Here is a 22961-nt window from a genome sequence, read left to right on the forward strand (position 1 = left end):
ATTTTTTTCTATGCAGCCCTGGTATCCGGCGCATTCATAAATCGATAACTGCTGCTACCCGAAAACCAAGAAGAAGAACCAAAACAATATTTAGTTAACTAAGCATAAACAATTAAAAATCATTGAATTATGGCTGAATTTGGCGGAGACTCGGGTGGCCGACTTAAGGGCGTAACCATAGTAAAGCCCATAGTGTATGGGAACATAGCCAGATCCTTCGGCAAGAAGCGCGAGGAGGACGGACACACGCATCAGTGGAAGGTCTATCTGAAGCCCTATTTCAACGAGGATATGTCCATTTACGTCAAAAAGGTGCACTTTAAGTTGCACGAGAGCTACGCCAATCCGAACAGGATCGTAGTTAAGCCGCCCTACGAGATCACCGAGACCGGATGGGGTGAATTCGAGGTGATCATCAAGATCTACTTCAACGATCAATCGGAGCGCCCGGTTACTTGCTACCACATCCTAAAGCTCTTCCAATCGCCTGTGGTCGATGGCGAGCTCACCTCCAGTACCACTATGGACACTAAGAAGGGCCTGGTCTCGGAGTCGTACGAGGAAATCGTTTTCCAAGAGCCCACCCAGATCATGCAGCATTATCTCCTGCTTTCAGAACAGAGCGCCAATGGACTGTTAACCCACGACACTGACTGTAACTATAAGCTGATTAATATTTTGAATAGTTACCCATAATATTCACTTTTCTAGTTGAGGAAAAGAAAACCAAAACGCTGGACAACATTGTGAATGTGAAACAGAAAGTCAAGGGAGAGATTGTTACACTGAAAGACAAACTAAAGCTGGCACGTGAGACCATTTCGAAATTCAAGGCGGAATTGGCGAAGGTGCAGAAGCAACCTGCGTAATATTCTCCATAGAAATACTTTCCATGCATACAGTTTCGATTAAGTGTAATGGTTTAAGTACTTATATGTAAATTATTTAATAGATGATTGGAAAAGGTTTTTTTTTTGTGTTTTTACTGTGTTATTCTCTTCTGGGAACGAATAATATTGTTTCAGCTATTATCTAATTAACGTCAAAACCGGCTTTGCTATTTTTTTTAGAACGTACGTTTTGCAAATTAAATCACTGTTCTGTGATAGTAATAAATTTATAATTTTTTTATAATACTTAAGCATAATAGATAACATCTTATTGCTAACTCAAATAATAAATTCTTTAACGAGTGCCGAAGAGTACATCAATATTTTAAAGTGCATAAAGAAGTGAATTGGATTTGATATTATATGACTGAAGCCCACTGTGGCGCGATGAACCGATGAATTTGGAACCACCGGTTCGCCGGTGAACGATGCAATGCATCTGAACCAGAGTCGCGGTTCCTTCTCCAGTTCCAGTTCCAGCATCCCCATGGAATAATAAATGCCATTGTTTATTTGACTTGTTGAGTGCATGTGCTTGTCCGGTGGCTTCGGTGCCCGATCGAAGCCCGAATTAAAGATACAATGATTATATGGACCTGCGTCGTTAACGTGTAATGTGCATAAATAATTTAGGCCCAAGATTCCACGCACGCACACAGACACACATATGTATATAAGCCATAAGTGATGCGCGATAGCCGAGAGTGAAAATTGTTAACTGCGCAAACGCAAACGCGTTTTCCCACCTAGAACCAGTCGAAAATCGCATAACGAGGTGAGTTACACCAGTAACTCCTAATCCTTTGAGTACCACAATTCACCGATATTTTCGGGTGTACCCCGGAATTTGCAGCACCCCCTCCAATGACGCTGCTCACATCCTCGCTGCTGCTCTTTTCGCTGCTGACGTCGCGGCTCGAAGCAATTCCGGTTTTGGAGAAGTCCCCCGCCCATCCTGCCCACTCTGCACATCCCGCGCATCCCTCGCATCCATCGCCTGGCGTGCGAATTCTTCGCGCACCCGAATCATTGGTGGCGCCCCTGGGAGACGAGGTGGTGCTGGAGTGCGAGACCAGTTTACAGCCAGAGCGTTTCGAATGGAGTCACCGGTCCAGCAGATCTTCGGGAGCGGGGTTCAAGTACCTTAGGACTGGCACGGCCAAAGCGAATGTCTCCCAGGAGGCGGCCATCTCGCGGCTGAAGGTGCTCGTCCGACAGGACACTCTAGGGGAGTACCGATGCGTTGGTTGGTTCGGTCCCCTGGTAGTCACCTCCACCACAGCCCGATTGGAACTGGCCAGCACTAGCCTGTTGGGCGGCCAAGAATCGGAATCACCCCTCCAATGGCGGGTGTCTGCTGGGAACTCTGTGCTCTGGCCCTGTGGACAACAGGTGAAATCCAATCCGTCTGCCAGTTGGTCCTACTACCGAAACGGAGTGGAAATTAAACCAGAGTTTATCGGAACCAATGGAAATATATTCCTGAGCAATGTATCCTCCGAGTCGTCAGGCAGCTATTCCTGCCAGGCCACCAATCCAGCCTCTGGCGAGCGAATTCAGCTGACCGGCTCGATGCAACTACAGGTTACACCTGAGCAGAGGTCGCAGAGTAAATCCCCACACTTGCTCAATGGGCAGCCGAACTCCCAAGAAATTACCATTCGCGAAGGGAGCTCGCTGTTGCTGCTGTGTCCTGGAGTTGGCTCACCGCCACCGACTGTTGTCTGGAGCAGCCCCGATGTCGTGGGAGCTGTTAAGAACAAGCGTTCAAAAGTAATTGGACATGCTTTGGAGATATCCAACACCCGAGTTCAGGATGCGGGCACCTATATCTGCTTCCAAGATAATGGTGTGCGGCCTGTGCTGGAACACTACATAAAGGTGCATGTAGAGCAGCCGCCGCAGATTGTGCGACCGCCCTGGGCCGATCTCACCAACGAGGGCGATCGCTTAAAGCTGGAGTGTGAGGCCACAGGAGTGCCAACGCCAGAAATCTACTGGCTGCTGAACGGGCACAGCAGCCTCGATGATACTGAGGCTGAGCTATCCAACAATTTTTTGATACTGCATAGCGTCTTAAAGCGTCATGCAGGATATGTCCAGTGCTTTGCACGAAATAGACTCGGTGAGCACAGTGCGGGTACCCTGCTGCAGGTGAATCCCAAGCAGATCCAGGAACCGCGGGAATCGGGAGGTACACACCGTCCCAAGCCCAACCAGGGTTCCAAGCAGAAGCAGATGTATCCACCGACTCCACCAAATGTTACCCGACTCAGTGATGAATCCGTGATGTTGCGCTGGATGGTGCCCCGAAATGATGGATTGCCCATTGTCATTTTCAAGGTGCAGTACCGCATGGTGGGCAAGCGCAAGAACTGGCAGACTACAAACGATAATATACCCTACGGAAAACCGAAGTGGAACTCGGAGCTAGGCAAAAGCTTCACGGCTTCGGTGACGGACCTTAAGCCGCAACACACTTACCGTTTCCGTATCCTAGCCGTTTACTCCAACAACGACAATAAGGAAAGTAATACCTCGGCAAAATTTTACCTGCAGCCAGGTGCAGCACTGGATCCAATGCCGGTCCCAGAGCTCCTGGAGATCGAAGAATATTCAGAAACCGCTGTGGTGCTGCACTGGAGCTTAGCTAGCGATGCGGATGAACACTTGATCACAGGATACTATGCCTACTATCGACCCTCGTCCTCAGCAGGGGAATATTTCAAGGCAACCATTGAAGGAGCCCATGCTAGAAGCTTTAAAATTGCCCCCCTCGAGACGGCCACTATGTACGAGTTCAAGTTGCAGTCCTTCAGTGCGGTCTCTGCGTCCGAATTTAGTGCCCTTAAACAGGGGCGCACCCAGCGTCCCAAAACCAGCACCACGGAGGAGCCAACACTGCAAATGGGCGACCGAGATACAACCACTCCCAGTCACAACGAGACATTCAATATGAGTCCCATGCTGACGGGAACAATTGGCGGCGGGGCAGTGCTTATTCTGCTCCTGATCAGCACATGCTTATGTGTGTGTCGGCGGAGGAGTTCCAGGAGCAGGGGAAACAATCCAAATAAGCCACGAATGGCGGAGCTGAGGGATGACTTTGTGCCACTGGGAAACTGCTCGCCCACCAAACAGCGCCAGCGAACACGTCACATACACATCACTCTGAATCCACTTGCCCAGCAGCAGCAGCAGGCGTTGGAGGAGAAGAACGACACGGACCAGGATGCACCCTATTATCAGCGACCATCAAGCTACGACTACGATCCCGGCCTGCGCAGGATGTCCTCCTCCTCGCTGCGCCGCTCACAACGCACGCTGGAACGTGCTGGCGGCAGTAATGGCTCCAACAACGGCAACAATAACAATCTGAATCAATCCGCAGAGGCGGGTCCGGTCGAAAATCCCGGAAAGCCGGGTCGTGTACTCATGAAGCGCCCCCGCCTGTCCAGTCGCTCCGAGAACCTCTCATCCGGCAGCCTCAACAGCGTGGGCGTGTAATCGCAATCTCGTGATCTTTAGTCTGTACATCCCTACGCCCGATGTACCATGCTATTCCTCTACCTCTGTTTTATCTACCACTTTGAATGACAAAACCTTTGCTGTTTGTACTTATACGAATACCACTTAGAGTTAAGGTACTTAAATAGACATAACTAGATTTATGCATGCATGATCGTTTAAGAACATAGCATTATGTCCATTCTATGGTAAGTCTTCCATTTTTCGCGATAAGATCAAAATCTGTACTGATAGCTTCTTAATGACCTTTACAAAAATGACAATAAAGCTTGTAGCTTCTCCTTTTAACCCTATTCGAGTTTTTATACGTAAATATAGAAGATTCTGCAGAAAATAGAAAGCTCAAGTCAAAAAGTTTACTATTGTATTTAATGTACTTAATTAATAAACACCTTACAAAAAAAAACACAACATTGAAATTTAAATGTTTGGTATATTTGCGGTATATCAGATGATGAAACAGTATTACAGTATTTTCTCGCATTTAATAGTGTGGCGTTAGGCATTTATTCGACATCCGATGGCGTTTGGGATTTAATAAGCTGTCAGCCAATAATTGGGTCGTCGTCAAAATTTCTATTAGAATCGCTTCTTTTCTTATATATTTTGGCCGAAAAATCAAATGAAGCTGATACGCTAAGAACAACGTTGCACCAAACCCGCACCGAACGTAAGCCCCCGTCAGTAGGCCCTAAAAAGTGCGCAAATGTAAGCCGTTCCCTTTGTTTTCGCAGTGCCAGCAGCAGAGGGCCTGGACTCAAAAACAATAGAAATCCCAAAATCGCGACTGGACTGACTGGGCAGGATGTCGAACCTATCCGTGGGCCAGATCATAATGGATGCGCAGCGCATGGCCAGTCGGGTGAAGGAACTGGACGCCCTGGGCAGCGCGCTGCTTGAGGAGGCGGAGTCCAACAATCGGCTAGTGGAGAGCCTCCGTCAATACCAGGACGATATTGAATCACTCAACCGCATTTCAAACAACAAGACCAACGCGGACATGGTGAACCGCATTCAGCAGCAAAACATCAACAGCTCAGAGATACTCAAAGAAAATCGCGAGCTAAAAATCTGCATTGAGGACTACGAGCGTGCCATGGAGCTGATGATGCAAAAGTATCGCGAGCACACCGTCTCCAAGGTGCTGGACAGCAAGTTTAACTTTAAGGAGCTGTACAACGAACGCATGTGGCAGGTTATCCGAGAGCAGCGCGAGAAGATCAACGAAATGGCAGCAGTAATGCAGCTAGCGGCCAGTGTGGATGACGGTGTCGTGCAGCGAGAGCTGCAGACCATATCCCAGCTGCGCCTGGAGAACGAAACGCTGCGCGAGCTACTGCAAATCTCCAAGCAGTACGGCTCTTCACAGCGACCGATCCGTGAAAGCGACCACCTGCTGGAGGAGAAGGCTGTGCAGACGGACAGTACGGCGGACGATTCTGCCGATGACCTGTCCATATCGGGCGCATCGGTGGAAAACATGAACAACAACTCGGTTATCCAGATGTACAGCAGCCCGGAACAACCAGCTAAGGTCGCAGCCGCCACGAACTCATTCACCACTGCCCCAGTGCAAAGTCAAACTGAGACACAGGCACCTAATGTGACGTTGGAGACGGCGCCGCCGAGTGAACAGCCGGTGGCGAATGATAACAATAACGGACCTGCAGTCAACCCAACCAGTGCGCCTACGCCAGCGACGACGTCAAACGAATCTGTAGAGGATCAGGCGACAGTAGCGCCCGCAACATGATAGGTGCTGCTGCACAACGTTGTTGATTCGTTTGGTCTTCATTTGAATCGTATTTACTCACCCACTCACAAAACAGGCCGCGCACCAAGAGGGCCCACATAACCTGCATTAGCTCTTAGCGATTGATAATCTCTAAGTAATTTATACATAATACGCATTTCAACATATTGTCCATACGCATTCACGACAATGAAGTTTATTATTTAAAACGAGGTGAACACACTCACACACACAAATGTAATGTACAATTACCCTGTCGATTTTATGGTTTGCTAAATAAATTCCAAAACAAATCGGGGATTAACCAAAGTAATGAGCATATTTCATTTATTATACAAATGTATTTCTAATAGATCAGTAATGTATTTAAATAAGACTTAACTTTGCTTTAGATTGCTACTCCCTAAGCTACATAATTCTTAAGTCATTTCCAAAAAGATGTTAGAACCTCATTTATTATGCGCCCCTCCTAAGAATGGAATATATTTGTTAGACGAAGGCTTTTCAATTTTGGCCATTATTCTCCAACAAAACAGAGAAGCGGTTAAATAATTCATTGGATATGACTCATTGCTTATCGAGTAAGGCTGATCAGAACTTGATATACACACATACTTGTGTGGAGTTTAAATATGAATAAAGTATAGTCACTGAAATCAACATTTGCCACAATCAATGGATATCGATTAAAAAGATTCACGATAGAGTCATGTAAATTTTCAAAAAGTCATTACTTGTTACACAATGAACCAGGTTGAACAGAATTTGCCATAAGAAGGGAAAACCAGCAGTAATAACTTTTATTTTTAGAAGGTTAAGATTTCGAAGGCGAAAGATTAGGTTCACAAAATGGTTATGAATAATTTAATAATTGTATTGTTTACGTTTTATTTTTTTATTGTTCGTTAAGAAAAATTTGGAAAACCAATGTTTTGAATAGATATCATGGAATACTCCTTCGTCACAACATGTTTTCACTTCATTTGTTCAAATACATTTTTGTAATTTTTGTAAAAGTGGAATCTTACGTATAAAAGTAATATTTTATGGTTTCTTGATAACCGAGAAACTTTCATCTGGCTTGGTCTTCAAAATTTTTGAATGATTTTAGAACGTTTTCGAATAGCTCTCATTGATTCTGTGATCGATTCTCTCGCGTGAAAATCAGTTCTCTTGTGGAAAACACATTTTCTCGCACGACTGGTAGTTGAAGCTTTCAGAAATAATTTAAATTTAGTTTCTCGTCGATTTTCAACGCGTTCGCAACCGAAAAAAGTGCCAAGGAACAGCGCCCGGTTCGCATGTCAGCTATCTATATAAGTATTTCGAGTGCTCGGGCAATCGACGGTTATATTAAAGATATATAAATATATATATGTGCTGGCCTTTGTACGTAAATGTGCTTCGAATGAAAATTGAAAACTGCCTGGATCGCATGGGTGATATAAAGAAGTATCCCTTTAAAGAGTAGCAATTGATTCAATTCTAACGATATTTCCGGAATGTCTTGCATTTGAAATCGACTGGGGAGATTTATGGGAAGTGCGCTGCCATTTAGCAAGAAGAAAACTATGCTATTTATAAAACACAGCTAATTTTTGTGGCCGTAAATGTTTTGTATAAAGTGAATATTCCAAAATTAAATCAACCAAGGCAACAGTGCGTGTGTGAGTGATCGAAAGTGAACGAAAGGCTTCGGGGACCCGCGATCCCTGTGAATCTCCATACCTATGTTTGCACCAAACTGATTTATATTCCGTGGAAAGACGCACTGAATCCCGCCGGTTACGCAACCATCTACATACATCCACTTCCACATCCAAGAGGCTGGCCCCAATCCCCGTCGTCCAGCCGCAAAATATTCTAAATGCGGAAGTATTTCGTGTGAGTCCACTGCGTTCTAAATTAAGTCACACATTTTGCAAGTGCCGCCGCCGAAAAACAGAGCGCTTCAGATGAAAATAGGTTAAAACGCTGGTAATTATTTATAAACGCACTAGGGATTTGCAATCGTCGCAGAATCGCCGACGAGCAGAAGAGCGCCCAGAGAAAGGAGTGGTGAAAGCTCCAAGCTCCTGGCCTTTCTCTTCGCATCGCTCTTTCGATTGAGTTTTCATTTTCGCCAAAAGATCAAAAAACATGCGCAAGCGTTGGAAAATCGCCTGCGCAACTTCCACCAGTGCCAGTTTATCTCACTCTCTTTCTAGATCGCTCTAAAAATACTCGAATAGATGGATACATATTTGTTATTGTTTATATTTACCATTTCCATTCGATTGTTTATGTAGTGCAATGACTGAAATGACAGATTCCCCATATCGGTTGACTTGGGAATTAATTAGAAAACTTAAAGTTTAAGGGCGTGAAACTTTGTTTGTTGGGATTTCCATCTTGAATCAAAATACTATATTAATTTCTTATTATTTTTTAAATATTTTCAGTAATGGTTATGTTCAAATCCATATTATCCTTTATCCCTTAAAAACCAACCAAAACACTTTGTTATTTATAGATCCAGTTAATTCATTTATGAATGTTATTAGTATGTGTAGGATTATCTCGTATTAAAAAAATGGATTCCCATAATCGATATACGTGAAATCGCCTAGTAGATTAAATATTATTAAGCAGACCACTTAATTTTTTATACAGTTCCTTTTTTTATATTTATATTCATTAGTGGTATCATATCAGTTTTTCTATGAATGATACTTAGATAATTAACGAATCGAAGGCATTGATCTACATCTGCACTTACAACTCACGTTGACAATACCCATCAAGTCGGACAGCTATTTAATTTAGGACCAATGGCCAAGTGAATGATAACAAAAAGAAAATGTTTAACTATTTGATGAACGTGTACAAAATTCTTGTGTTGATTTGGCTTAGTGCCAGAAATTCCACAGATTTGCGCAGTCAATTGGGTATTGGGATCGTGCGAAAACTACATCGAAAAAGCAAATGTAAATCTAGAAACTAGCAAAAAAAAAATAAACACAAGAGTAAACGATTTTCACGTTATTTATACATCATAAAAATAGTTAGTAAACTGTTAATTATAAAACAAAAGGTTTGAATTGAGAGGACTTCACACGCTTCAACTCTTGCAGAAAAAGAAAAGCTGATAAGTTGTACGAGAACAGATGCATCATCTGTACCCATCGCTGAAAGGCGACCAGCTGTGCCCACTCGGCTTTCATCCCCAGACTCGGTATCCCACGCGATGTAAGCGCTGCTTCCGGGATTACAAGGAGCATGGAGCCCGCAGAGCTGGCGATGAGGTGGCCGCCTCCTCGCCCAACCTCTCCGATGCCCAGAGTTCTCGGTAAGTTCTTCTCGGTACTCCCGCAATTAAACAAACCTATTAACTTTTATTGAATAGACCCTCATCGCGGACGTGGACGTCAACTCAAAATCTTACCAGTGCAAACGCAACTAATGGCAATGATATAGGTATGAATGGAACTCGTAAACGTTAAATTAACCAGTCAAGTAAACAATTAAATGTAGATCATTGTTTTTTGTTTAATGTCAGAGGCCAACTCAACTCTTCTTTGTGGCTGAGTGTGTTCTCACAAAAAAACATAGTAATGGTGTCGAGAACGTTAATGCCATTGATCTGCATTCGAAGCTTTATCTATTTAATAGTATTTGTTAAGTTCTTGATCAAACTATTTATGTAGAGTTAAAACGGTTTCTGTATTAAGCATTAAAAGTGTTTATTATTAATATATTTATTAATATAATATAACGATTTTTCAATGCTATTGTTTTATCTTCTCAAAAATTAAATATTTTCATTTTTGCATATATGGTTTTGATTTTGTTCTTAAATTATTCTTAGCATTGAGGAATTGTTTCTCTGACATTTAGTTATAGTAAGTTGCTTAAAAAGTTGTTACGAATCTTAATCAATGTGTTTGTCTACTTATCTCTCTCACTCTCACTCTGCGTTTGCAAAAAAAAACACCGCCAACTGTGTCATCTCTGTCGCACTGTGTCTGTCTCTGTCTCGCTCTCTCTCTCTTACTTTCTCTCAACACTAATCTCTGCATTAAATGAACCGTTAATGTTAATTACTACCATGCAACGCGTGATCTGTACTGCGCTCCCACTCTCTCTCGCTCGTTCTGTGTCATCCGTTTGTGTTACTCTCGCATCCACGACTCCGTGTGGAATCCAAACGCTGCCAATTGCAATCTGCAACTCGCAACTCGCAACTTGCACCTGCATGCCACACACCTGACGCCCGTACTGAACCCAGTTGTCCACTTCAATGTAGAGCTGAAGAAGCGTCCACAGTCATGGGCCTCCACGCCGGATATCGACGAGCCGGACAATGTAGCTCGCCGTCCGCCGGCAGCGGCGTCCACCAGTCGAGCAGCAGCAACCTCCGCCGAGGATCACGATGTGGCTGTCACGGTGAAGCTGCCGGTCCCACCACGACGCCACACCACCGCCTTGGACATCAAGGAGGTAAGATTTGATATTGACTCCATGTTCTTCCAGATTATGTCTATATGATTTGTATTTACTAGGTGGAACATGCCTTAACACCGCCCACCCGTGTCACATCCTCACCCAGTAAAACTTCAAGTATTCCAGATGAGTTAGTCATCCTATCGACAGACAGTCTAGCAGAGCGTGTCCGCAAGATGAATCTTCTCAAGAAGCAGCGCAGTCTCAACTCCCGGGAAAACAGTCGGGAGCGATCAGTTCCACGGAGGGAAGAGTTAGTAAAAACAATGTTAAGTGTCAAGAAAGAGAATAATGTTAAACGTGAATCCTTTAGAGAAAGCGAGTCGTCAGCTACATCCACACCAGTGGTGCCCGATCGTCCGGAAAGGAGCAAGTCGGGTACTTCCTTAAACCAATTGCCCCAAGCCGAGCAGAAGCGAGCCGCCCTGCCGCCCAAGAAAGTGGCGGTGGCATCCACCACGACATCGTCCAGCAGCAGTAGCAGCACCTCTCTGAAAACCTCCAATTCCACTTCCGTCAGCAATGAGGTGAAGGTCACGTCCACGTCCACGTCCAGTTCCTCGACGAGCTCCAGCTCGGTTCGTCGCAAGGAGGCGGATGCAGTGGCTAGCAAAGAGATCAAAAGACAAACCGTTCCCGTTATATCGATATCCCACACCAACAGTAGCACCATCAGTAGCACTTCATCCAAGACACAGGACTCACAAGGCGTGCAGGAGCAAATGAAGTCTCTGAAACTGGAGCTGGAGACGATGAAGACGCGGGCAGAAAAGGCAGAGCGCGAAAAGAGTGATATTCTTCTGCGGCGCCTGGCCTCAATGGATACCGCCTCCAATCGGACCGCTGCCTCGGAGGCACTTAATCTCCAGCAGAAGCTGAACGAAATGAAGGATCAGCTGGACCGGGTGTCGGAGGACAAGCGCAGGCTTAACCTGCGGATGAAGGAGCTGGAGAGCAAGGGCAGCGAGTCCGAGCTGCGGCGAAAGCTGAAGGCCGCCGAGCAGATCTGCGAGGAGCTGATGGAGGAGAACCAGAGCGCCAAGAAGGAGATTCTCAACCTGCAGGCCGAGATGGACGAGGTGCAGGACACCTTCCGCGACGACGAGGTCAAGGCCAAGACCAGTCTGCAGAAGGATCTCGAGAAGGCCACCAAGAACTGTCGCATTCTCAGCTTCAAGCTAAAGAAGAGTGATCGCAAGATCGAAACTCTGGAGCAGGAGCGCCAAAGCTCCTTCAATGCCGAGCTATCCAATAAGATCAAGAAACTGGAGGAGGAGCTGCGATTCTCCAATGAACTAACCCGAAAGTTGCAGGTCAATATGTTAGGGAAATTTTCAAAATAGTATTCTTATAAATAAATTCTTAAAATAACTAGGCAGAGGCCGAGGAGCTGCGCAATCCTGGCAAAAAGAAGGCACCAATGCTGGGTGTCTTAGGCAAGTCGACGTCGGCGGATGCCAAGTTCACCCGAGAGTCGCTGACGCGTGGTGGCTCCCAGGAAGACCCTCAGCACTTGCAGCGCGAGTTGCAGGACTCCATTGAGCGGGAGACAGACTTGAAGGACCAACTGAAATTCGCCGAAGAGGAGGTAATGCCCGATGACGCACAAAACCCACTCGATTAATCACTTGACCATTTCACGCGAAGCTTCAACGACTCAGGGATCGCGAACGAAAGCGCGTTAGATTCAGTTGCGGGACTCAAACGGAGGTGCCACTCGAGGTGGTGGCCTTCCCCCGTGGCACACAGACAGTGGCTACGATTCAGTGCGATATATCTACCAGTGCGGATAACTTGGTGGCCACCAGTGTGGCTGTCACACAAACTGATTTCGAAGTGCCCGATAGAAATGTTTCAACCGAAAGGGAGACAATGCCGTCTCCATTTGCAGGTCTCTTTCCACCATCGTCATCTTCCAGAGTGGGACAGTCCGGTTCGCTGCTCTTTCCCAGCGCCATTTCACATGTCCTACTGAGTGGAGCAGGTACCAAGAACCTCAGCCAGAAGGATCCGTCCTTGGATTCGATCCAATACAATGCCTTTCTTTTCGTGTAGTAACCATTTGTAGAACCAGTTCATGTTCTTGTCATTCGTCAGAGCTCTGCAAAACTATTTTTATCCTCGAAAACGATCTCTGAATGGGTTTTATTCGATCTTTCATTTTTACTTACACGTCGTTATTCAGTTGCAATAAATGAAGTTTTTGTGTTTCAGGCTGAACATTTGAGGAAAAAGGTGACTCGTTTCGAGGATGAAAATGAGTCTTTGATGATGCAGTTGAAAAAAATGGCAACGCGCTCAAGAAGTACGAACCAAACCATACAGCGAAGTAGAGCCTTAATCTAACTAAGTACTTAACCTTAGTTCGTAACCAAGTTAATCAAGATTAAGTCATCCAAATACTACTCGCACGGTTGTCACTTTTGATTTTAAAATGCATAATCAGCATAACTCTATCACGCCTTTCTAGAACGTAGTTTTATAGTTCTAGAGATGATAATCGTACAATTTAATTTCGTAATTTTCCAAATTAAGTGACAACTGTGTAAATTAACCATTTTTCATTCAGTTTAAGGTCACAAAAATTCCATAGCTGCCGTGACTTAACCCAATATCTTTCTTCTCTTCATAACTGACCAGAAAGGTTGAAGTTGAAACTTAACCAACTAACTAAGATTTTTATTTAAAATTAGCTTATTAAAGAATAAGTTACTTGCCATTTTTTGCGGCTGCACATTTATTTAACTGTAACTAATCACAAAATCTGTTTCCAACTGCTAGTAACTAACTAAAATCGTATTAAACATTTCTGCAAAAATAACTATTTATTTTCTCACTGTACCACAGGTCGCAAGCTGAGTCCTACACCGCATCCTCATCGCTTGGCTCCCGAGGTGCATGCTGATCGCGATGAGGGAATCTCCGACGAGGATGATCCCGCGGAGCTGAGAATTCTCTTAGAGCTTAACGAACAGGAGGCCTCGATCCTGCGGCTCAAGGTGGAGGATCTGGAGAAGGAGAACGCCGAGTCCAAAAAGTACGTGAGGGAACTGCAGGCCAAGCTCCGCCAGGACAGCACCAATGGCAGCAAGTCCTCGCTGCTCAGTCTCGGCACCTCGTCCAGTGCGGCCGAAAAGAAGGTAAAGACGCTCAACGAGGAGTTGGTGCAGCTTCGCAAGACGCTTGTTGAAAAGGAGCAGGCGGTGGACTCGCTCAAGAATCAGCTAAGTAAGCTGGACACACTCGAAACCGAGAACGACAAGTTGGCCAAGGAGAACAAACGCCTGATGGCGCTGCGGAAGGCGGGCGAGAAGAATGGGGAGGTGGATCAAAAGATGAAGGAGTCCTTGGCCCAAGCTCAACGGGAAAGGGATGAGCTGACGGCTCGCCTCAAACGGATGCAGTTGGAGGCGGAGGACAAGCTGCCACCTCGCACCGCCAAGAGGGTTAACGACCTGACGCCCAAGAGCCATCTTAGGAAGTGGGTTGAGGAGCTGGAGGACGAGATCAGCGAAATGCGCGTCATGCTGAGCTCCGGCGGTACCGATCAGCTCAAAGCCCTGCAATCTGCCAAGGGAGCGCTGGAGGAGGACTTGCGAAAGTGTAAGCAGAAACTTTCCCTCGCCGAGGGCGATGTCCAGCGGTTGAAGCTCCTGAACGGATCCAGCAGCAAGGTCAGCGAGTTGGAACTGAAGCTGAAACGCGGCGATGAGGAAGCAAAGAAGCTGAACTCGAAGCTGAAGGACTTGGAGGACAAGGTCAAGAAGCAGGACGCCCAACTGAAACTGGGCGAAACGAACAAGTCCACCTGGGAATCGCAGAGCAAGCGGGAAAAGGAGAAGCTGTCCAGCCTGGAGAAGGACATGGAAAAACAGGGCAAGGAGAAGGAGAAGTTGGAGGCAAAGATTACGCAACTGGATGCCGAGCTACTCAGTGCCAAGAAGTCGGCCGAAAAGAGCAAGTCCAGTTTGGAGAAGGAGATCAAGGATCTGAAAACCAAGGCGAGCAAATCGGACAGCAAACAGGTGCAGGATCTCAAAAAGCAAGTGGAGGAAGTGCAGACCTCACTGAGCGCCGAACAGAAACGGTACGAGGAGCTCAACAACCACTGGGAGAAGCTCTCCGAGGAAACAATCCTGATGCGTGCCCAACTCACCACTGAGAAGCAGAGTCTCCAGGCCGAACTGAACGCCAACAAGCAGAAGATCTCCGAAATGGACACCATCCGCATCGAGCGCACCGACATGGCCCGGAAACTGAGTGAGGCCCAGAAGAGGATCGCCGATCTCCAGGCCAAGGCACTCAAAACGGTCAATGGCAATGGGGCCGAGTACGAGCGCACCGTCCTCAAGAACAAGCTGGCGGAGAAGGAGCACGAGTATGAGCGCCTACGCCGCGAGAATGAGATGAACATCGATCTGGTCTTCCAGCTGCGCAAGGATAACGACGATCTAAATGGCAAGCTCAGTGACTACAATCGGATTGAGCAGGCGCAATCCTCGCTAAATGGACACGGAGCGAGGCGCGAGGCAGAGATCAGGGAGCTCAAGGAACAGTAAGTGGATCATTACTATACTATTGTACCTTAAATAAATAGACTCATCTCATTCTCATAGTTTAAACAACGAATATTAAGATATTAAACTAAATTTGTGTTCCTTATACATTCCAGATTACAGAGCACTGAACTGCAGATGAAATCCGAAGTGGCCACAGTTAGACTTCGCTATGAGCAACAGGTGAAGAACCTGAGCGGAGAATTGACTTCAATGCAGGTAAGAACAATTATAATTCAATACTGAATTAAGAAATAATAATATCCTTGAAACAGCGCCAGTGCGAACGCTTCAAAAAGGATCGCGATGCCTTCAAACAGATGCTGGAAGTGGCCCAGAAGAAGATTGGTGACCTCAAGGCCAACAACACCGGAAGACAGAGTCGCGGCTCCATGCACAGCAGTGATGATGATGACAAGAGCAAGATTGCCTACCTAGAACAGCAGGTTTGAACACAGTAAATACACTAGCTGCGCTACAAAGCTAATGGGTGGTTTCCATTGCAGATTGGTCATCTAGAGGATCAGCTGGTCGAGTCGAGGCTGGAGTCCAGCAAGATAAAAACAGAACTCGTCTCCGAGCGCAGTGCCAACGAGATCAAGATATCGGAGATGCAGTCGAAGCTCAATGAGTTCGAGGAGGAACGCGTCATTGGCTCGGGCAGCACCAAATTGCCGGGCATGAAGACCAAGCTGGAGCTGTCCTGGCAGAAGGAGCGCGAGGATCAGCAGCGACTGCTGCAGGAAACCTCCACCCTGGCGCGAGATTTGCGCCAGACCCTCTTCGAGGTGGAACGGGAGCGAGACAAGGAGCGACTGGAGTCAAAGCGCAAGCTGGACCAGATCAAGCGTGCCACCGAGGAGGAAATGGAGGAGGGTCGCAAGAAGATCGCCGAACTGCAGTGCGATCTGTTGGAGCTCCGGGACGTACACGCAAAGCTGCGCACCTCCAACGAGAAGCTTAGACGAGAGGTGGGTGTGGAAGTATAATGTATTGGTTTACTTATACAAATTTAAAACAATATAGCAAATAAATATTGTACCATTCATGACCAATACAAACCGAAAGACAACTTGGAATTCATACTGCATCTCAGAAATCCAATATATCGTCATAATTCTAAAAACTATTACGTAAGAAAACTTAAAAAAAAAAAAATCTCCTAACTTAACCCCAGGTGGGACTTGAACCCACAATCCCCGGCTTAGGAGGCCGATGCCTTATCCATTAGGCCACTGGGGCTTGCGTAACAATCTGTTAACATGCTTACATAAATTTAAGGACAAAAAAAACTAAATAACTTAATTGTATTATTATAAATTACATAATTTATACAGACAATTTGTGCCACCAGTTAGAGAAAGAGCGCACATCAAGGAGTATTTATTCTATGTTCTTACAAAATTATATAGAAACTAAATCATGTTCTTTCTATAAATGTTATAATTATTTGAAAATGTTTAATTTCAGCGTGAACGCTACGAAAAAGAGCTGATCAAGCGTCGCATGGAGGCAGATGGCGGAGACCGAAAGGTGGGCGCCCTTTTGCAGACCGTTGACGAGCTGGTGAAGATAGCTCCCGACCTGAAAATGGTTGGCAGCGGAACATCGGCACGTAGCAGTAGCAGCTCCGGCTACGACAAGAACTTGCGACCGGAGCAGCCGAACGTGCGCCGCAGTCGCTCGCCTTCGCCCACCCTGAGCAGCTCTCAGATCACCAGTGTCCTGGCCAGACTGGCAGAAGCCTCGGAGGAGCTGCGCAAGTTCCAGCGGGTGAACGAGGACGAGCAGGAGCGCAGCCGGATGAGGAGAAGCAATCTGCGTCGTGCTGCTTCGCAGGAGAACGATCCGCATGGCAGCACCAGTTCGGTGGCGAGTGCAGCAGGATCGCAGCGGGGCGGTGGACGTCTGTCCCGGAACTCCTCCAACAATGGCAGTCTGATTCGGAAGAGTCTCTCACTGGATCACTCCATACAAAGAGATCAGGTAGGCAAAACACTTTCATTCAAGTTGAATTACATAGGCTAATTTTAATATTTCCAACTTGCAGAATATTTGGCGCCAGGACGATGGCAGCGTGTCCTCCATGCAATCCATTGACTCGGAACTGGGTGGCCTGGTCAGGGACTCCAGCTTGGACTCACGCCTGGACTCGCGGCTGTCCGGTGGATCCACCCAGAGCGACTTACCTCGAGGACCTCGCAAGAAGAAGAAGGGCATCATGGGCAAGCTGCGCAGTCTGACCAAAAGCAGTCGCAATTCCGAGAGTGAAATTTCAGTGAGAACTATACAACCACAACAACTAGCATTTAAATGCTAATGTCTTTCTGTGTGTTTGCAGATTCAAGGATCTGACTCGGACATCAGTGTTGCCAGCGACATGAGATCGAGCAAGAAGGATCTTCGCGGCCGGCTCTCCGGCATGTTCAAGCGCTCCGGATCCGCCTCACGCAGCGAGAGCATGGAACGTCCCGGATCCGACCAGAGACCCGTGGCCGTCACCGTAGTTGGACATCCAGATGGACCACAACCTCGCGAGCCGCCGCCTGCCAATTCCCTTACACCCCGACCCATACGTTCTGTAAGATATCAATATTGTAACTAAGATCATGACGGGTGCTAAACTGGTTATCCATTACAGATCCCCAAGCCGCCGAGCGCAGGAGCACCCACCACACCAACCACAAGACGACGCGTAGCCAAGTAGTCACCATCGGTTAATAGGTTTCAATCTCATAGGATTCATTCTAATCGTAGCTGTAGATGTTCGAATAACCCTCGCACTCATTGGCTGCCGAATTGCAAGTCATCATAATTATTTGTTGTTTTTAAATAGTTTAATACATTTTTATTTGAACACTCCGCCGAAATAAAGTCATCTTTTTCAAATAATTCATCGTGACGCCTGTTTCTATTTCTATGTGGAATATATTCGAAGTATTTACTAGATATGTTGCAAGGGAATAAACCTACATTCATTTATGTAAACCAGTCCAGCGGATAGTAAGCCCATGATAATGGGGCATGCTGCATAGAAATGTGCCCACTTTGTGGTCGGGGTCTCCAGATGGGCACAGAAATAGGTCACGGAACTGAGAAGGAAAAGGACGACGAGCTCCAACATTGGAATCTGATGGGGATTTCTAGAGTTCCAGACAGGAAATTCCAATGCTTACGAATATTTCATTCGTATTTCATTTCCTATATCGAATTTCAAAAGTACGCATCAATCCCAAGAATTATCGTTCGGCAGAAGACTTAAATAAAAAGAGTGAGTGACATTTATTCTATTTACTTGCAATTTATGTATATATTCAAAGTATTTTGTTTTGCTTAAAACTTGTTTTACTTTCATGTTTTGTTTGCTTTTCTTTACACACTACATTAATTTTGTTCGTTAAATATAATTTCAAAATGTATAATTAATTTGTTGTAATTCATTTATTGTTTTTTTTTTACTCCTTTTTTGTATTTGTGTGTTCTTTCTCAAATGATTTCAACGCAAAACAATTTAGTTAAAAACCTTTGTTCGGGGTTTTCTAATAGACCAATCCAATGTGCAAACGAAGGGATACAAGTTTCGATTTGATGTCATTTTGAGTACGTGGCATGTTCAAATAAATCAAATCTATTGACTGAATCGCCCTTTAAGGATACAGGATAAAGGATACAGTATACAGGATACACGGGAGTGTAGGGAAAGGATATATGTATGTATGTGGCTTGTACGCAATTCCAGTGCGAGAAACGAGACGTATGTAGGGGGTACGTTGCATTATTTATTTGTTTAGTAATTTGTTATTACTTAGCGCTTTTGCGTTTCATGTTTGCTTGTGTTACATTTATACATTTATGCGAATTTGTTTGGGGGATTAACTTCTGATCGTTTTCAGCTCCAGTTTCCGTTTCCTGTTCTTGTTCTTCTTCTCATAGTTAATGTGTGTGTATGTGTGTGCTTGTCTGCGTTTGTGTCTTGCACCAGAACTTGTATATTTATAAACTTTTGTATGCAATGTTTATTGTTGGCTTATTTAGTTGGTGAATTTTCTTTTGTCGCTCGAATGCTGTTCGGTTGTTTTAAAAGTTGTTCGACTAAGTGTTTTAGCATTATTAGTAACAATGTCCTTACTTGCGGCTCTTATTCTCGTTTTGTATGTTTTAAATCCTTATTTCCTTTTTATTTTTTCGATTTTTGTTTTGATATTACTTAGGCACTGTGTTCGTATTACATTAAAGAATTAATTTAAAATTTAAATTTAGGTATGTATAAATACATTGTAAAAAATTTCTTTAAGTTTACCGTAAACTAAAATCTTGCAACGCTATATGTATTTCATTTTCAAGTTCTCCTTGTTACTCTCATTATTTTCCATTGTTGATGTCCTTGTATGTATCTATGTATGTAAGTTAAGTTAAGTTAAATCCTGACGTCATTGTTAATTCTTAAGCACTGTACCACGATCGCCCAGCTGCCATCAAATGCTAATGTTAAACTCCTATTTATTCCCTCACCATCTCGCATCTAAAAGTACATACGTGTAGAAAAGTCTATGAAATTATGTCAAAATGAAAGCTTGGAAAGTGACAAAACGTGGCTTTCTCTCCAGTTTCCCTTCAAGTTTCCGTTTCCGTTTCCCTTACATACGCAAGTCGCAACACTTATATGCCTAAAATCGTTACAATCTGGTTTACAAGTAAGTCCTATATATGTATATGCAGTTTTAGGAGGTTTCTATGTGTCTTTGGGTAACTCGTACGCAAGTACAAGTAACTTTTTCAGTATCAGTTTTAGATTCCAGTTTCCTTTGTTTCTGTACGTAAAAAATTCAAATTCATCGAAAATTCTCTTTTTGGCTAACATACGCTTTAGTTCTTCGTCATCTTGTTCTCGGTTCCATCATTAATCTCTTAATTTGTTGACTTGTAAATTTATATTAAGTAGTCTACTTGATTTTATAAAATCAACAAGAACGAGGAAATCAAATGTACAGAGTTGGCTAGAACAGTAACTTAAAAGAATGCAATCTGAGTACAATTTCCGTGTGAACAAAAACCTTATACGAACTTATTTTGGTAGCCTATTCATCAGTGATTTATTCGAGTTACGAGTTGTAGTTTCGTGTTTTAGCCTTTTTCTGTTCAACATCGACTCGTTTTAAGCTGCTCCATTACCATTATGTTTACAGTCTCAATTTTGTTGTTTTTTTTTGCGATTTGTTTTATTTTGGTTATTTTGCTTAGTTTTCCTCTTTTTTTCTGTGTTTTTTCCATATTTTTGTCTATTTTGTATTTATTATTATCGTTATTAACTACATACAAATTAGTTTTTGTTCACTATTCTCTGCATTTGTTACATTTTAAAATTACCATATACATACCTCGTTTCGAATTTTTTGCTTAAGAACGAACGAAAGTCGGGCTTTAAAAGGGATGAGTTTAACTTAGTAATACATCATTTGTCTCTTGCAGGCATTAACAATTACCATTCATTGACTGCTCTTAACCGAGTACGAATTTCATCCTACACAATGATCGGGAAACTTTTACGATACTTTTACGATTGAAACGGAAATCATAATAATAATCAATTAATCCAATTCATATACAGCTACAAAACATGCCACCCACATACATGTGTACATATGCCTGTTGATCTTTTAATCTTGTTGTTTTCATATCATTTTGTTTATTTTGGTTGGTCTTCTACCTCTTGTCCTATATAAATTTAGTCATTACAAAAAGGTGTCTTAGGTGGAATCGTTTTGTCTTAGGAATTTAGCTTAGATATCTGTTAAACCTCTTCTTATTTCAAATCATTCTAGTCTTTAATCGCTAAGAGTACTTCATTACGTAAAAACAACTCTCATTTTGAGGGGTGTAGAAAAGCCTGGGAGATCTCGGGGATATGGGGAAAAAAATACATTCAAAATTCTAGCCTTCTATCAGAAGGCTCGTTATCAGAAGTGTACCGAGTTTTGTGTTCAATAGATGTTGTCTTATTTTAACTATGGGTACCAGTCGGCATCTCCGATTCGTAAACAAATTTGAGAAAACTTAAGATCGAAAGTATTGATAAGTATTATTTAAGTTCATTTCTCTCTTCACCTAGAGCTATTTGTTTAGGCAATATACGTACGTAGAGCTATACAATGTATACAAAAACGCATTCTTTTCAGTGATTTTGGTTTGCATTTGGCGCATCATTCGTATGTTAGCTTATCAATATGTTAAATAATATAACCCTTACATTATTGTTTCATTCATGGTTCCTATGATCTCTTCACTTGAAACGCCGAAACGTCGAAATGCCTAAACCAATCTGATAAAAAAAAATACAAGCACAACAATAAAAAGGCAACAGAAATGTTTGTTAGGCTGTAAAAATGAAAACACAAAGTATACACAATTCTCGACAATAATCAATCATCGCGATTTCGTCATCCCGTCATCAATTGGCCAATAAGAAAACCAACATTAATGAAGGAACAAAAGCCAAATACACAAAATGACATCAAATGGGAACGAAAAACTTAAGGAAATAATCCGATTAATGGTGTTATTCCGCTACTCTGGTGAATGTGAATCCTCCGGATGTCTGGACACGTCGACTTCCTTCACCTATGTTGCACTTGGACTTTTGCTGCAACGTTTTTTTTTTTTTGCTCAGTGTATCCATGTGTTTGTGGGTGTGGTGTGTGTGCTGACAAACATTTACACTTAATTTTAAATTCTCTTTTTCTTTCGTCTCTGCTTTAGCTTGAAAGTGCAACACTTTTTTTAATACAATATTTAAATTTATTTTACCGTTAAATCGTTATATGTTATAATTAATATGTATATAGTATATATAGTTGTATATAGTAGGTTTATTCATATATATTCTTGTTTGTTTATTACGTTTACGATGCACATATATTGTATGTAGTTCATTTTAATAGGTTTTTTACGTTTATGTTAATAAAAAAAACATTCTTTTTTGTATTCAACTTTAAAGAAAGAGTTTTGAAAAATTAAATTGTTTTACAATTAACATTCAGTGTATCTGTTTTGTCTTCTAAAAATGTTTAATCGCACGAATTAGTTAATAATTTCACTTAAATCTCCACTTCGCATGTTAGTCTTTTAAAATTTCTAATCTGAATCTGGTTATAGCATTAAAACAGAAATCATGAACGGGTATATAAGCTACCAGAAAATTATAGTGTTCATCCTATTAAATTACATCAGGTTGTTTTCATTATTCTTCGTTATGCACCACAGCAAATCCAGATGGTATCAATGGATGCTGCGGCTGATTTTACTGGAAATGCCGATCGAAACATAAAGTTGACCAATGTCAAAAGCATTTCTTTCCATACATGTATACTTCAAACTCCTTAGCCGATCGATGAGCTGGTCAACTGATCCCTTCTTGCGCCACGCCTTCATCTCGCCGCCCACTCGCTGACCTCGGCGACAACACTAACAAAAAAATGGGACACATACAATCACACTCAGCCACGCACACCGTTACAAAAACGATACAATCAAAAGAAAAAGATTGAAATTCAATAAATTTTCAAAGATTTTGTTTTTTTTTCAAAAATCGAAACGTTTTTCACACGTTTACTTTACTTGTTTACTCATTGTTTTAGCGTTTTTGCTTTTGTTTTGTGTTGGTATTTTTTAAAAATTGTATAATTAGTTATAAAATGTAAGCATATGTATTTGTAATTTAAACGAAATTAAATTAGGAATTTATAACTGTAGGAT

The 22961-nt window shown here is 43.4% G+C and overlaps 5 protein-coding genes and 1 non-coding gene across 10 annotated transcripts; 4 read left to right on the forward strand and 2 right to left on the reverse strand.

Moving 5' to 3' along the window:
- The first annotated feature begins 40 nt into the window (after positions 1-40).
- Positions 41-967, forward strand: LOC120449956 (YEATS domain-containing protein 4). Its single transcript, XM_039632661.2, has 2 exons — positions 41-655; positions 712-967. Exons 1-2 carry the CDS (start codon positions 130-132, stop codon positions 867-869), a joined length of 684 nt encoding a protein of 227 aa, XP_039488595.1. The 5' UTR covers positions 41-129; the 3' UTR covers positions 870-967.
- A 386-nt stretch (positions 968-1353) lies between these two features.
- On the forward strand, positions 1354-4692 carry LOC120458013 (interference hedgehog). Its single transcript, XM_039645513.1, has 2 exons — positions 1354-1665; positions 1744-4692. The coding sequence occupies exon 2, from the start codon at positions 1755-1757 to the stop codon at positions 4395-4397; it is 2643 nt and encodes an 880-aa protein (XP_039501447.1). The 5' UTR covers positions 1354-1665; positions 1744-1754; the 3' UTR covers positions 4398-4692.
- A 235-nt stretch (positions 4693-4927) lies between these two features.
- Positions 4928-6480, forward strand: LOC120458331 (FGFR1 oncogene partner 2 homolog). The gene is made up of 2 exons (XM_039645948.2): positions 4928-5088; positions 5153-6480. Exon 2 carries the CDS (start codon positions 5224-5226, stop codon positions 6169-6171), a length of 948 nt encoding a protein of 315 aa, XP_039501882.1. The 5' UTR covers positions 4928-5088; positions 5153-5223; the 3' UTR covers positions 6172-6480.
- Positions 6481-7412: 932 nt separating this feature from the next.
- On the forward strand, positions 7413-18101 carry LOC120458766 (myosin-1). 5 transcript variants are annotated; one of them, XM_039646542.2, is made up of 16 exons: positions 7413-8055; positions 9285-9499; positions 9557-9627; positions 10439-10650; positions 10713-10906; positions 10967-11966; positions 12029-12241; positions 12301-12637; positions 13501-15208; positions 15326-15428; positions 15485-15655; positions 15716-16180; positions 16680-17195; positions 17260-17487; positions 17551-17790; positions 17851-18101. In XM_039646542.2, the coding sequence occupies exons 2-16, from the start codon at positions 9318-9320 to the stop codon at positions 17914-17916; spliced, it is 5706 nt and encodes a 1901-aa protein (XP_039502476.1). In that variant the 5' UTR covers positions 7413-8055; positions 9285-9317; the 3' UTR covers positions 17917-18101. The 5 variants fall into 5 exon arrangements, with proteins under 5 accessions (XP_039502476.1, XP_039502493.1, XP_039502500.1 ...); XM_039646559.2 differs by having other exon boundaries at positions 10457-10650; XM_039646566.2 differs by lacking the exon at positions 12301-12637 and adding an exon at positions 12868-12958 and having other exon boundaries at positions 7414-8055.
- Positions 16379-16451, reverse strand: Trnar-ccu. Its single transcript has one exon. It is a non-coding gene; the product is annotated as a tRNA-Arg (tRNA).
- Positions 17987-22833, reverse strand: LOC120458819. Its single transcript, XM_039646632.2, has 2 exons — positions 18183-22833; positions 17987-18126 (listed from the first exon to the last, which is right to left on the reverse strand). Coding segments are annotated over exons 1-2 (153 nt in total). The 5' UTR covers positions 18334-22833; the 3' UTR covers positions 17987-18124.
- Between the last annotated feature and the right edge of the window lie 128 nt (positions 22834-22961).

Source organism: Drosophila santomea, chromosome 2L (genome assembly GCF_016746245.2).
Source record: "Drosophila santomea strain STO CAGO 1482 chromosome 2L, Prin_Dsan_1.1, whole genome shotgun sequence".
NCBI lineage: Eukaryota > Metazoa > Arthropoda > Insecta > Diptera > Drosophilidae > Drosophila > Drosophila santomea.